The sequence below is a fragment of the Nerophis ophidion genome, linkage group LG09 (genome assembly GCF_033978795.1).
Source record: "Nerophis ophidion isolate RoL-2023_Sa linkage group LG09, RoL_Noph_v1.0, whole genome shotgun sequence".
Lineage (NCBI taxonomy): Eukaryota > Metazoa > Chordata > Actinopteri > Syngnathiformes > Syngnathidae > Nerophis > Nerophis ophidion.
This window is the reverse complement of record NC_084619.1, coordinates 64,871,354-64,885,433: the sequence shown is the minus strand read 5'-3', so window position 1 is coordinate 64,885,433 and position 14,080 is coordinate 64,871,354. Positions and strand designations below refer to the sequence as shown.

Here is a 14,080-nt window from a genome sequence, read left to right as displayed (position 1 = left end):
GTCGCCACCTCATCGCAGGGCCAACACAAATAGACAGACAACATTCACACTCACATTCACACACTAGGGCCAATTTTAGTGTTGCCAATCAACCTATCCCCAGGTGCATGTCTTTGGAAGTGGGAGGAAGCCGGAGTACCCGGAGGGAAAACCACGCATTCACGGGGAGAACATGCAAACTCCACACAGAAAGATCCCGAGCCTGGATTTGAACCCAGGACTGCAGGAACTTCGTATTGTGAGGCAGACGCACTAACCCCTCTGCCACCGTGAAGCCATTGTTCATAGTTAATATTGTAAATTCCACGTATAAAAGGAGCGACGTTCATATGTTGTTAATATTCAGTGTTTTATTGTTCATAGTTAATATTGTAAATTCCACGTATAAAAGGAGCGACGTTCATATGTTGTTAATATTCAGTGTTTTATTGTTCATAGTTAATATTGTAAATTCCACGTAAAAGAGGAGTGATGTTCATATGTTAATATTCAGTCTTTAATTGTTCATAGATAATATTGTTGATACCACGTAAAAGAGAAGTGATGTTCATATGTTGGTAATATTCAGTGTTTTATTGTTCATAGTTGATATTGTAAATCCCACGTAAAAGAGGACTGGCGTTCATGTTAATATGCAGTGTTTTATTGTTCATAGTTAATATAGCAAATTCAATGCAAAAGACGTTCATATGTTGTTGATATTCAGTGTTTTATTGGTCATAGTTAATATCTCAAATCCCACGTAAAAGAGGAGCGACGTTCGAATGTTGTTAATATTCAGTGTTTTTTTGTTCATAGTTAATATTGTAAATTCCACGTATAAAAGGAGCGACGTTCATATGTTGCTAATATTCAGTGTTTTATTGTTCATAGTTAATATTGTAAATTCCATATAAAAGAGGAGTTATGTTAATATTCAGTATTTTATCGTTCATAGTTAATATTTCAAATTCCACGTAAAAGTTAATATTCACTGTTTTATTGTTCATAGTTAATTTTGTGGACACCACGTAAAAGAAGAGCGATTGGTATAAGATGTTAATATTCAGTGTTTTACTGTTAATATAGTAAATCCCACTTTCTTTATTTTTATGTACATTTTGGGTGTCCCATTCAGTAAAAAAAACTGTAAAATTCCATTCCGTTTTTTTTTAAGGTGGTCTGTCATATCTTTTCCTACAACTCAATCGAACATTGTGACTTTTGGTATTAGTGTTCCTGGGAAAAAGGGGGCCAACACAGATTTTACAGATAGATATATATCATTTATACACACTAACACATTGGCCCCAACGGACACTTTTTCTTTCAATGTGGCCCCCCAGTCCAAACATTTGCCTTATAGCACCGTAGCCTCGTTATGACTTCTTAACGAAGACGTCCTGCTTGTGTCCCGACAGCCGATGCTGCGACAAGAAAAGCTGCGGCAACAGGAACGAGACCCCGTCAGACCCGGTGATCATCGACAGGTAAGGCCTCATCTCGCTTGCTTTAAGGGGGCGGGGGAGTCAAACCACTGACTAAACGGGCAGACTGTATGGAACAAATGATCCCACCCCCAAGCCCCCCTTCCCCTCCCTTGACGGGGCCAGACGGCCCGGTTTGTGGGCTCCGTACTTGGGAGCTATGGGCGTGCGAGTGGCTGAGGGGGGTCTTTCCCAGCTATACCTGTGCGCCCGGGGGGGCGGTCAGCCACCTGGATGGGTGCAGGTGGTTCACTCGCTGGAGGATCATGCTGGGAATAGAGCTAATTAGCTTGGGTAGCTTCCTGTTTGCTTGGCGAACACTCCCCCCTCCCCCTCTCCTCCCTCCCCGCCCTTTTTTTTGTTGTTGTGTTGATGCTCAGTCACAGTGCAGCTGCTGGGTTTGTTTGTTCGCACCAGAAACCACAAATTGAGGTGTTTGGAATGTGGTGCAGGTCTTGATAAAGGTGCGTGATCGAGGATGTCATCCCTTTCTTGCAGTATTGGTGAAAAAAAAGAAAAAGGGGAGGAGGGTGGAAATTGCTGAAAACACGCACCCTTCCTGAGTTACTTAACGTTTCTGACAGAAACACCAGCAGGTGGCGCTCTTATTAAACCTGAATTGTTTTGGATTGACTAGAAACTTCCTTAAAGTGTGTAAAATGTGACCCCATTACTACTGTATCTGTATAGGGACAAGCAGTAGCAAATCTGGGTAAAGGCGCTTGATCAAGGATGTGTTCCCTTTCTTACAGTTTTGTCGAAAAAATATTAAAAAGTCACATTTCCTGACAAAAAGCGGCGAAAAGTGCTGAAAACACGCACCCTTTGTGAGTTACTGAACATTTCTGACAGAAACACCAGCAGGTGGCGCTCTTATTAAATCTGACTAGTTTTGGATTGACTAGAAACTTCCTGAAAGGCAGGTGTGTTCAGTCTGACCCTACTACTAATTGTATCTGTATCGGGACAAGCTGTAGCAAATCTGGATAAAAGTGCTTGATCAAGGATGTGTTCCCCTTTCTTACAGTTTTGTCACAAAAATATTAAAAAGTCACATTTCCTGACAAAAAGCGGCGAAAATTGCTGAAAACACGCACTCTTTGTGAGTTACTAAACATTTTTGACAGAAACACCAGCAGGTGGCGCTCTTATTAAACCTGACTAGTTTTGGATTGGCTAGAAACTTCCTGAAAGTGTGCAAAATGTGACCCCACTACCGTACCTGTATCAGGACAAGCGGTAGCAAATCTGGATAAAAGTGCTTGATCAAGGATGTGTTCCCCTTTCTTACAATATTGGGATTAAAAAAGGTCACATTTCCTGACAAAAAGGTGTGAAAAGGGCTGAAAACATGCACCCTTTGTGAGTTACTGAACGTTTCTGACAAAAACACCAGCAGGTGGCGCTCTTATTAAACCTGACTAGTTTTGGATTGGCTAGAAACTTCCTGAAAGTGTGCAAAATGTGACCCTACTACCATACCTGTATCGGGACAAGCGGTAGCAAAGCTGGATAAAGGTGCTTGATCGAGGATGTGTTCCCCTTTCTTACAGTATTGGGATTAAAAAAGGTCACATTTCCTGACAAAAAGGTGTGAAAAGTGCTGAAAACATGCACCCTTTGTGAGTTACTGAACATTTCTGACAGAAACACCAGCAGGTGGCGCTCTTATTCAACCTGCCTAGTTTTGGATTGGCTAGAAACTTCCTGAAAGTGTGCAAAATGTGACCCCACTACCGTACCTGTCTCGGGACAAGTGGTAGAAAATCTGGATAAAGGTGCTTGATCAAGGATGTGTTCCCCTTTCTTACAGTATTGGGATTAAAAAAGGTCACATTTCCTGACAAAAAGGTGTGAAATGTGCTGAAAACATGCACCCTTTGTGAGTTACTGACCATTTCTGACAGAAACACCAGCAGGTGGCGCTCTTATTAAACCTGACTAGTTTTGTATTGACTAGAAACTTCCTCAAAGTTTGCAAAAGGTGACCCTACTACTACTGTATCTGTATAGGGACAAGCGGTAGCAAATCTTTATAAAGGTGCTTGATGTGCTTGATCGAGGATGTTGTTTCCTTTCTTACAGTATTGTACTTTTTTTTTTTTAAAGTCACATTTCCTGACAAAAGTGGTGAAAACTGCTGAAAACACGCACCCTTTGTGAGTTGCCTGAACATTTCTGACAAAAACACCAGCAGGTGGCGCTCTTTTTAAGCCTGACTAGTTTTGGATTGACTAGAAACTTCCTTAAAGGCAGGTGTGTACAATCTGACCCTACTACTAAATGTATCTGTATAGGGACAAGCTGTAGCAAATCTGGATAAAGGTGCTTGATCAAGGATGTGTTCCCCTTTCTTACAGTGTTGTAAAAAAAAATTAAAAAAATTAAAAAAGTCACTTTTCCTGACAAAATTGGGTAGAAAGTGCTGAAAACCCAAACCCTTTGCGAGTTACTCGAACATTTCTGACAGAAAAAACAGCAGGTGGCGCTCTTAAGCCTGACAAGTTTTGGATTGACTAGAAACTTCCTGAAAGTGTGCAAAAATGTGACCCTACTACTGTATCTGTATCGGGACAAGCGGTAGCAAATCTGGATAAAAAGTGCTTGATCAAGGATGTGTTCCCCTTTCTTACAGTATTGGTAAAAAAAAGGCACATTTCCTGACAAAAAGCCGCGAAAAGTGCTGAAAACACGCACCCTTCATGAGTTACTGAACATTTCTGACAGAAACACCAGCAGATGGCGCTCTTATTAAACCTGACTCGAAACTTCCTTAAAGGCAGGTGTGTACAATCTGACCCTATTACTAATTGGCCGTATCTGTATCGGGACAAGCGGTAGCAAATCTGGGGTAAAGGTACTTCAATCAATCAATCAATCAATGTTTAGTTATATAATCCTAAATCACTAGTGTCTCAAAGGGCTGCACAAACCACAACACAAACCACTACGACGTGTTTCCCTTTCTTACAGTATTGTAAACTTTTTTTTTTTAAAGTCACATTTCCGGACAAAAGTGGTAGAAAGTGCTGAAAACGCACCCTTCGTGAGTTACCGGAACGCTTCTGACAAAAATACCAGCAGGTGGCGCTGACTAGTTTTGGATTGACTAGAAACTTCCTTAAAGTGTGTAAAATGTGACCCTACTATTACCATATCTGAATAGGGACAAGCGGTAGCAAATGTATTACATTACACGAGTCCTCCACACCAACCAGCAGGGGGCGCCACTAAATATAGAGTTTGAGTTTCTGTGCAACATGCACACATTACAACGTCATGAATGCACATTTCCACTTGTCTCATGACAGCAGGTCCCAAAAGGAGTAGGAAGAAGCAGAATTTATTTAATCCCACCCTTTTTTTATAGATCAGCAATTGTATCCCATTTCCTTGTTCTATGCAACAGAACAGTGAATAAATAAATATACCATATAGTAAACAAATATGAAACACATCAACATTGTCTCAAAACAACATAAAAGTTGATGATGATTGTTGTTTTGTGTACTTGGTGAAGACTAGTTTGTGTTGCAGTGGATGATGTCAGCAGGTGAACTGGCACCTCAGCACACATTCTATAGGCTTAAGTGGCCACTATTTAGTGCTACCCTTGAGCAACAGCTTCTCTCTTTAAGCTAAATGGAATGGAACGCTAATTAACGTCATCGCTAACTCCCACTATTTACCGTTTTGACTTTTTTTTGTTTTTGTTGTTGTTGTTGCACAATACTGCAAGTTTCTATTCAGTGACGCGTCTGAGCAGGTGGACTATTTGGTCCAGATCAGGGGTGTCGAACTCGCCACATCGCAGTTATGGTGGTCCTCAGAGGGCCGGTTTTAACAATGAGTAATATATGAATATACATGTATGTGTACATATATATATATATATATATATATATATATATATATATATATATATATATATATATATATATATATATATATATATATATATATATATATATATATATGTGTATGTATGTATGTATGTATGTATGTATGTATGTATATGTATGTATATATATGTATATATATGTATGTATATATATGTGTAATACATAAAAATGTTTTTGCATGAGCTGCAAAAAAAATATTTTAATTTCACTTTAAAAACTGGCAGCTCAGTCACCGGAATTTTTGCAGTAAAAGCAGTGTTTTTTTTTTTTTAATGGCATATAAAAAATGGAATAAATAGAATGGAATGGAGAAACAACACCAATGTTTTTACGGGAAAAGTTTAACAGCAGAGCTGCAAGTTTGTTTTTTTTTTAACCGTAAAATATTGTTGTTTTAATGTTTTTTTGTTTGTTTTTTAATGTTTTAGTGCAGCGATACCCAAACTACAACCCGTGGGCCGGACACGGCCCATCCCCGTCCAAAGTCTGGCCCGCGGGAAGTCCCAAGTTTAAAAAAAAAAAAAAAAAAAAAATATATATATATATATATATATATATATATATATATATATATATATATATATATATATATATATATATATATTATATATATATATATATATATATATATATATATATATATATATATATTTATGTGAACATTTTGGTAAAAAGATATACTATTTGAGTGACTTTGTGTACAAAAATATACTAGTATGTGACTATGTACAAAAATATACTGTTTATGTAACTGTTTGTACAAAAATATACTTTTTATGTGACTATGTACAAAAATATGCTATTTATGTAACTTTGTGTATAAAAATATACCATTTATGAGACTTTGTGTTCATAAATATACTAGTATGGGACTTTACGTACAAAAATATACTATTTATGTAACTTTTTGTACAAAAATATACTATTTATGTGACTTTATGTACAAAAATATACTAATTTGTGACTTTGTCTACACAAATACACTGTTAATGTTACTGTTTGGACGAAAAAAATATTTTTATGTGCCTTTATGTATAAAAATATACTATTTATCTAAAGTTTTGTACAAAAATATACTATCTATGTGACTTTTTGTACAAAAATATACCAGTATGTGACTATGTACAAAAATATGCTACTTACGTATGTAACTATTTGTACAAAAATATACTATCTATGTGACTTTGTGCACAAAAATATACTATTTATCTGACTTTGTGTACAAAAGTATACTATTTATGTGACTATGTACAACAATATACTAGTATGTGACTTTATGTACAAAATATACTGTTTATGTAACTGTTTGTACAATAATATACTTTATATGTGACTTAATGTATAAAAAATACCATTTATGTGACTTTTTGTACAAAAATATACTATTTATGTGACTTTTTGTACAAAAACATATTTATGTGACTACGTACAAAATCCTACGCAACACCTTTTTGTACTATTTCCCCGACAACAAATTACTCTATTTACAGTCTACCATTTTTTAAATGATAGTTTGTTTTGAAAGCATAAGTCAAGCAGATTTTTAAGTACAGTAGTTGTTTTTATTTTAACAAAAAAAAAATGTTTTTTGGAATACATGATAATATAACATTTTGATTTTGAAAATATTGACTTTTAAAAGATACGCAATGGCATGCAGGTCGAAAAGGGAAAGACCAAATATATTTAGTAAGAAAAGTTTTATTCACGCATATTGTTTTAAGGCATTTCTCAGGCCACAAGCCTTGAGTGTGACACCTCTCCTCTATATCCAAATTCCTTTTTTTTTTTAAATTATTATTTTTTTTTGTACCTTGAGGGTAGTTGACCGTCCTACTGCCTCTGAAGCGGGAGAGCGAGCGCTCGGCATTGACGCGACTTTCCAGGCTGGGTGTGTGCATAAAAGAGGTGAGGGTGGGGGTTATCTGAATGTACATGTAACTCTCACCGCGTGCTGGGGAGAGACAGCAATGCTAATGTTTGACTAGGCGGAATGACTGTTTGCTTAGCGCAGAATGCCTGCTATCTGACAGAGGGGACAACTCTCTTATTAGTAATCAAATAGGGCTGAGCAGTTGTTGCTGCCACTCCACTCCAGCCGCTTCTCATGCATCCGGAAGTAGGAGCCGGCTGCCCTGGGAGCCTGGATGGATTACCGCAGCTACTGCTGTCTGCGGGCTAACACACACACACACACGCACACACATTCACACACACACACACACACACACACACACACACACACACACACACACACACACACACACACACACACACACACACACACACACACACACACACACACACACACACACACACACACACATACACACACACACACACTTGTATTTCTTACCTTCTTGGGACCGCCAAAAAATGCCTCCCTTTTTAGGACCAGCCTTTCTATATATTTAAAGAAGTGCATTTACAACATTAATAATATATACAAACTATGTAAATATAAGCTTTTTGTGAAAAAATTGTTGGATTTTCACAAGAAAAAGGTCACAATTTCACAAGAAAAACTTAAAATTTTCGCAGTGTTATAAAGAAAGTCGGAATTTTACTCAACGCAAGTCAAATGTTTACAAGAAAAACCGAACATTTGTGCAATATTATGATAAAAGTTGAAATTTTGCTCAATAACAGTCGCAGTTTTACAAGAACGTCCTAAAATATTTTGCAATTTTACGAAAACAGTCTGAATTTTACCCAATGAAAGTCACGATTTTATAACAACACTTTAAAATGTTGGAAATTTTATCATAACAATCGGAATTTTACTATGCAAAAAGATGGCAAAAGTAATAATTTTACTCAAAAAATGTCACTGTTTCACAAGAACAACAAAAAAATGGCAATATTGTGTTAAAAGTTGGAATTGTACTAAAAAAACAGTCGCAATTTTACAAGAACATCCAAAAATGTTGGCACTTTTACGAAAACTGTCTTAATTTTACTCGACATAAGTCACAATTTTATAAGAAAATGTTAAAATAATGGCAATTTTATGAAAAGGGTCGTAATGTTACTCGACAAGTCACAATTTTGTTAGAAACCATTAAAATTTTGGCAATATTACAATAATTATCGTAACTTTACTCGGCAAAATGACGACAAAAGTCATAACTTTACTCAAATAATTTCACCATTTCACAAAAACAACAAAAAATGGGCAATATTGTGATAAAAGTTGGAATTTTACTCAATAACAGTCGCAGTTTTACAAGAACATCCTAAAATATTTTGCAATTTTATGAAAACAGTCTGAATTTTACCCAATTAAAGTCACGATTTTATAAGAAAACTTTAAAATGTTGAAAATTTTATCATAACAATCGGAATTTTTATTATGCAAAAAGATGGCAAAAGTAATAATTTTACTCAAAAAACGTCACTGTTTCACAAGAACAACAAAAAAATGGCAATATTGTGATAAAAGTTGGAATTGTACTCAATAACAGTCGCAATTTTACAAGAACATCCAAAAATGTTGGCACTTTTACGAAAACTGTCGTAATTTTACTCGACATAAGTCACAATTTTATAAGAAAATGTTAAAATAATGGCAATTTTATGAAAAGGGTTGTAATGTTACTCGACAAGTCACAATTTTGTTAGAAACCATTAAAATTTTGGCAATATTACAATAATAATCGTAATTTTACTCTGCAAAATGATGACAAAAGTCATAACTTTACTCAAATAATTTCACTATTTCAGAAGAACAACAAAAAATTGGCAACATTGTGATAAAAGTTGGAATTTTACTCAATAACAGTCGCAGTTTTACAAGAACATCCTAAAATATTTAGCAATTTTATGAAAACAGTCTGAATTTTACCAAATGAAAGTCACGATTTTATAAGAAAACTTTAAAATGTTGGAAATGTTATCATAACAATCAGCATTTTACTTTGCAAAAAGATGGCAAAAGTAATAATTTTACTCAAAAAATGTCACTGTTTCACAAGAACAACAAAAAAATGGCAATATTGTGGTAAAAGTTGGAATTGTACTCAATAGCAGTCGCAATTTTACAAAAACATCCAAAAATGTTGGCACTTTTACGAAAACTGTCATAATTTTACTCGACATAAGTCACAATTTTATAAGAAAATGTTAAAAATGATGGCAATTTTATGAAAAGGGTCGTGATGTTACTCGACAAGTCACAATTTTGTTAGAAACCAGTAAAATTTTGGCAATATTACAATAATTATCGTAATTTTACTCGGCAAAATGACGACAAAAGTCATAACTTTACTCAAATAATTTCACTATTTCACAAGAACAACAAAACATTGGCAATATTGTGATAAAAGTTGGAATTTTACTCAGTAACAGTCGCAGTTTTACAAGAACGTCCTAAAATATTTTGCAATTTTACGAAAACAGTCTGAATTTTACCCAATGAAAGTCACGATTTTATAAGAAAACTTTAAAATGTTATCATAATAATCGGAATTTTACTTTGCAAAAAGATGGCAAAAGTAATAATTTTACTCAAAAAATGGCACTGTTTCACAAGAACAACAAAAAAATGGCAATATTGTGATAAAAGTTGGAATTGTACTCAATAACAGTCGCAATTTTACAAGAACATCCAAAAATGTTGGCACTTTTACGAAAACTGTCGTAATTTTACTCGACATAAGTCACAATTTTATAAGAAAATGTTAAAATAATGGCAATTTTATGAAAAGAGTCGTAATGTTACTCGACAAGTCACAATTTTGTTAGAAACCATTAAAATTTTGGCAATATTACAATAATAATCGTAATTTTACACGGCAAAATGATGACAAAAGTCATAACTTTACTCAAATAATTTCACTATTTCACAAGAACAACAAAAAATTGGCAATATTGTGATAAAAGTTGGAATTTTACTCAATAGCAGTCACCGTTTCACAAGAACATCCTAAAATTTTGGCAATTTTACGAAAACTGTCGTAAGTCACATATTTATAAGAAACATTTAAAATGTTGGCAATTTTCTGAAGAGTCGTAATTTTACTCAACAAAAGTCACAATTTTATAAGAAACTTTAAAAATGTTGGCAATGTTGTAACAATAATCGGAATTTTATTTGGCAAAATGATTACAAAAGTCATCGTTTTACTCCAAAAAATGTCAGTGTTTCACAAGAACAACAAAAAAATGGCATTATTGTGATAAAAGTTGGAATTGTGCTATATAACAGTCGCAATTTTTATATTTGTATGCACAAAAATCCTGACTTTGGAGCAATGTTCTCAGACTAGTATTTCGCTGTCTATTAGATGCTGTATTGGGACCATGATTAAGGTCCTAAGTTGTTCACACCTCCTCATATGGACGATACTTTTCTTTCTTGATGTTTACTTTTGTACGCACATTAAATCAACCCCCCCAAAAAAATCCCCACTTTGGAGCAATGTTCACGGACTCTAGTATTTGGCTCACTGTTTTTTTCTGTATTGGGACCACCATTTATGTCCTAACTTGTTCACACCTCCTCATATGGACGATACTTTTCTTTCTTGATGTTTACTTTTGTACGCACATTAAATCAACCCCAAAAGAATCCCCGACTTTGGAGCAATGTTCACGGACTTTAGTATTTGGCTCACTGTTTTTTTCTGTATTGGGACCACCATTTATGTCCTAACTTGTTCACACCTCCTCATATGGACGATACTTTTCTTTCTTGATGTTTACTTTTATACGCACATTAAATCAACCAAAAAGAAAATCCCGACTTTGGAGCAATGTTCACGGACTCTACTATTTGGCGCACTGTTTTTTCCGTATTGGTACCACCATTTATGTCCTAACTTGTTCACACCTCCTCATATGGATGATACTTTTCTTTCTTGATGTTTTCTTTTGTACACACATTAAATCAACCCCAGAAGAATCCCCGACTTTGGAACAATGTTCACGGACTCTAGTATTTGGCTCACTGTTTTTTTCTGTATTGGGACCACCATTTATGTCCTAACTTGTTCACACCTCCTCATATGGACGATACTTTTCCTTCTTGATGTCTCAAGAAGGACAGAAATACAAACACACACACACACACACACACACACACACACACATAGAGGGATGCTGCGTGTGTGTTGTTGTTGTTGTTACTTTCATGTTTTGTGTCATCGTCCTCCAATCCGCGGGACAAAAGGTGTAACTGAAGTTGGGGCGGAGGGATGGGAGTGGAGGGCTATGGTAGGCTCCGGCGGGCCGGGGTGTTCATTGTGAAGAGTCTGAATGGGAGCGGAGTATCCTTTCCCCCGCACAATGAGCGCCTCTGTTGGAACACAAAAGCATATGTTCCTCATTAGCCCCTCCCATTGTCTCCCTGAGCCTGTCAGAGCGCCGCCGGACCCTCGCAGGTTCCCAGTGACCGCCCGGGTGGAGGCTTGTAAAAAAAAAAAAAAAAGGCCGATCAGTTTTTTTCCCCCCCACTTTTTACACCGCCGTGTAAAATTATTATTATTCGGCTGTTCCTGCACTCGTGCACGTTTTACTGCCACTCTGTGTTACATCTGTCGCCTTCTCACGGGCGTCATTACCACGCACACCTGTCACCTGTGCACGCAGTGGCGTCTGCGTGCTATTACGGCGTGGAAGACCACCACTAATGACCCCCCCCCCCCCCGCCCCCCCCCCCCCCACCCCCAACACCGCCCTAAAAGTTGAGCACCTGGAATAAGATTGTAGGTAGAAGTGGCTGCACATGCCCGTAATAACATGCTAAACATGCTACATGGATGTATTTAGTCACAAATTCATATTGGCAAGTTGTACACAACATGCTAACGTGCTAACATGCTGAAAAGGCTACATTGATGTATTTGGTCACATCATATTGGCAAGTCATCCACAACACGCTAACGTGCTAACATGCTAAAAAGGCTACATGGATGTATTCAGTCCCAACATCATATCGGCAAGTCATACACAACATGCTAATGTGCTAACATGCTAAAAAGGCTACGTTGATGTATTTGGTCACAACATGATATTGGCAAGTCATACACAACATGCTAACATGCTAACATGCTGAAAAGGCTACATTGATGTATTTGGTCACATCATATTGGCAAGTCATCCACAACATGCTAATGTGCTAACATGCTAAAAAGGCTACATGGATGTATTCAGTCCCAACATCATATCGGCAAGTCATACACAACATGCTAACATGCTAAAAAGACTACATTGATGTATTTGGTCACAACATGATATTGGCAAGTCATACACAACATGCTAACATGCTAAAAAAAGCTACGTTGATGTATTCAGTCACAACATCATATTGGCAAGTCATACACAACATGCTAAAGTGCTGACATGCTAAAAAGACTACATTGATGTATTTGGTCACATGATATTGGCAAGTCATACACAACATGCTAACGTGCTAACATGCTGAAAAGGCTACATTGATGTATTTGGTCCCAACATATTGGCAAGTCATGCACAACATGCTAACGTGCTAACATGCTAAACATGCTATGTATAAAATCTTATTATTTATACCAACTCTTTTTTGTGTGAAATCCTAATATTTGACAACTTTTTGCAACTTTGTGCGCAACGTCTTGCTATTTTCGTAACAACCTTTTGTACAAAAATAAACTGTGACTTTTTGTACAAAATCCTAATATTTACGCGACTATTTTGTGTACACAAATACTCTATTTATGTGACTATGTACAAAATCCTCATATTTATGTGAGAACTTTTTGTACAAAATACTACTAATTATGTGAATTTTCATACAAAATCCTAATATTTACGCGACAAATTTTGTGCACAAAATTCTACTATTTATGTGACAACTTTTTTTACAAAATGAACTATTTATGTGACTTTTTATACAAAAATATACTATTTATGTGACTATGTACAAAATCCTAATATTTACACAATTTTTTGTACAAAAATACACCTCGTGACTTTTTGTAGAAAAACATACCATTTATGCAACTTTATGTATAAAATCCTACTATTTATACCACAACTTTTTGTATGAAATCCTAATATTTGACCAATTTTTGCAACTTTGTACACAAAATCTTACTATTTACGGAACAACCGTTTGTGTAAAAACAAACAATGTAACTTTTTGTACAAAAATATACTATTTATGTGACTTTTTCTACAAAATCCTAATATTTACGCAACTACTTTTTTGTACAAAAATACACTAACATTTGACTTTGAACAAAATTGTTCTATTTATGTGACTTTTTGTACAAAAATACACTGTTTAGTGACATTTTGTACAAAAATATACCATTTATGTGACTTTTTCTACTAAATTCTAATATTACGCGACATTTTTTGTACAAAATATACTATTTATGTGACTTTTTATACCAAAATATACTATTTACGTGACTGTGTACAAAAACCTAATATTTACACAATTTTTTGGAACGAAAATACACTTTGTGACTTTTTGTAGAAAACATACCATTTATGCAACTTTATGTATAAAATCCTACTATTTATACCACAACTTTTTGTATGAAATCCTAATATTTGACACATTTTTGCAACTTTGTGCACAAAATCTTACTATTTACGGAACAACCGTTTGTGCAAAAACAAACAATGCAACTTTTTGTACAAAAATATACTATTTATGTGACTTTTTCTACAAAATCTTAATATTTACGCAACTACTTTTTTGTACAAAAATACACTAACATGTGA

General features: G+C 35.5%; 1 protein-coding gene across 5 annotated transcripts in view; it reads left to right on the top strand.

Annotated features, from left to right (window-relative positions):
- The window catches only part of ebf3b (EBF transcription factor 3b), a 275,369-nt gene that overhangs the window by 28,250 nt on the left and 233,039 nt on the right, over window positions 1-14,080 (top strand). For all 5 annotated transcript variants that reach the window (XM_061911568.1, XM_061911565.1, XM_061911567.1 and 2 more), the window contains exon 6: window positions 1,401-1,469. In XM_061911568.1, coding sequence (XP_061767552.1) covers window positions 1,401-1,469 — 69 coding nt within the window. The remainder of the gene's footprint in view (window positions 1-1,400; window positions 1,470-14,080) is intronic.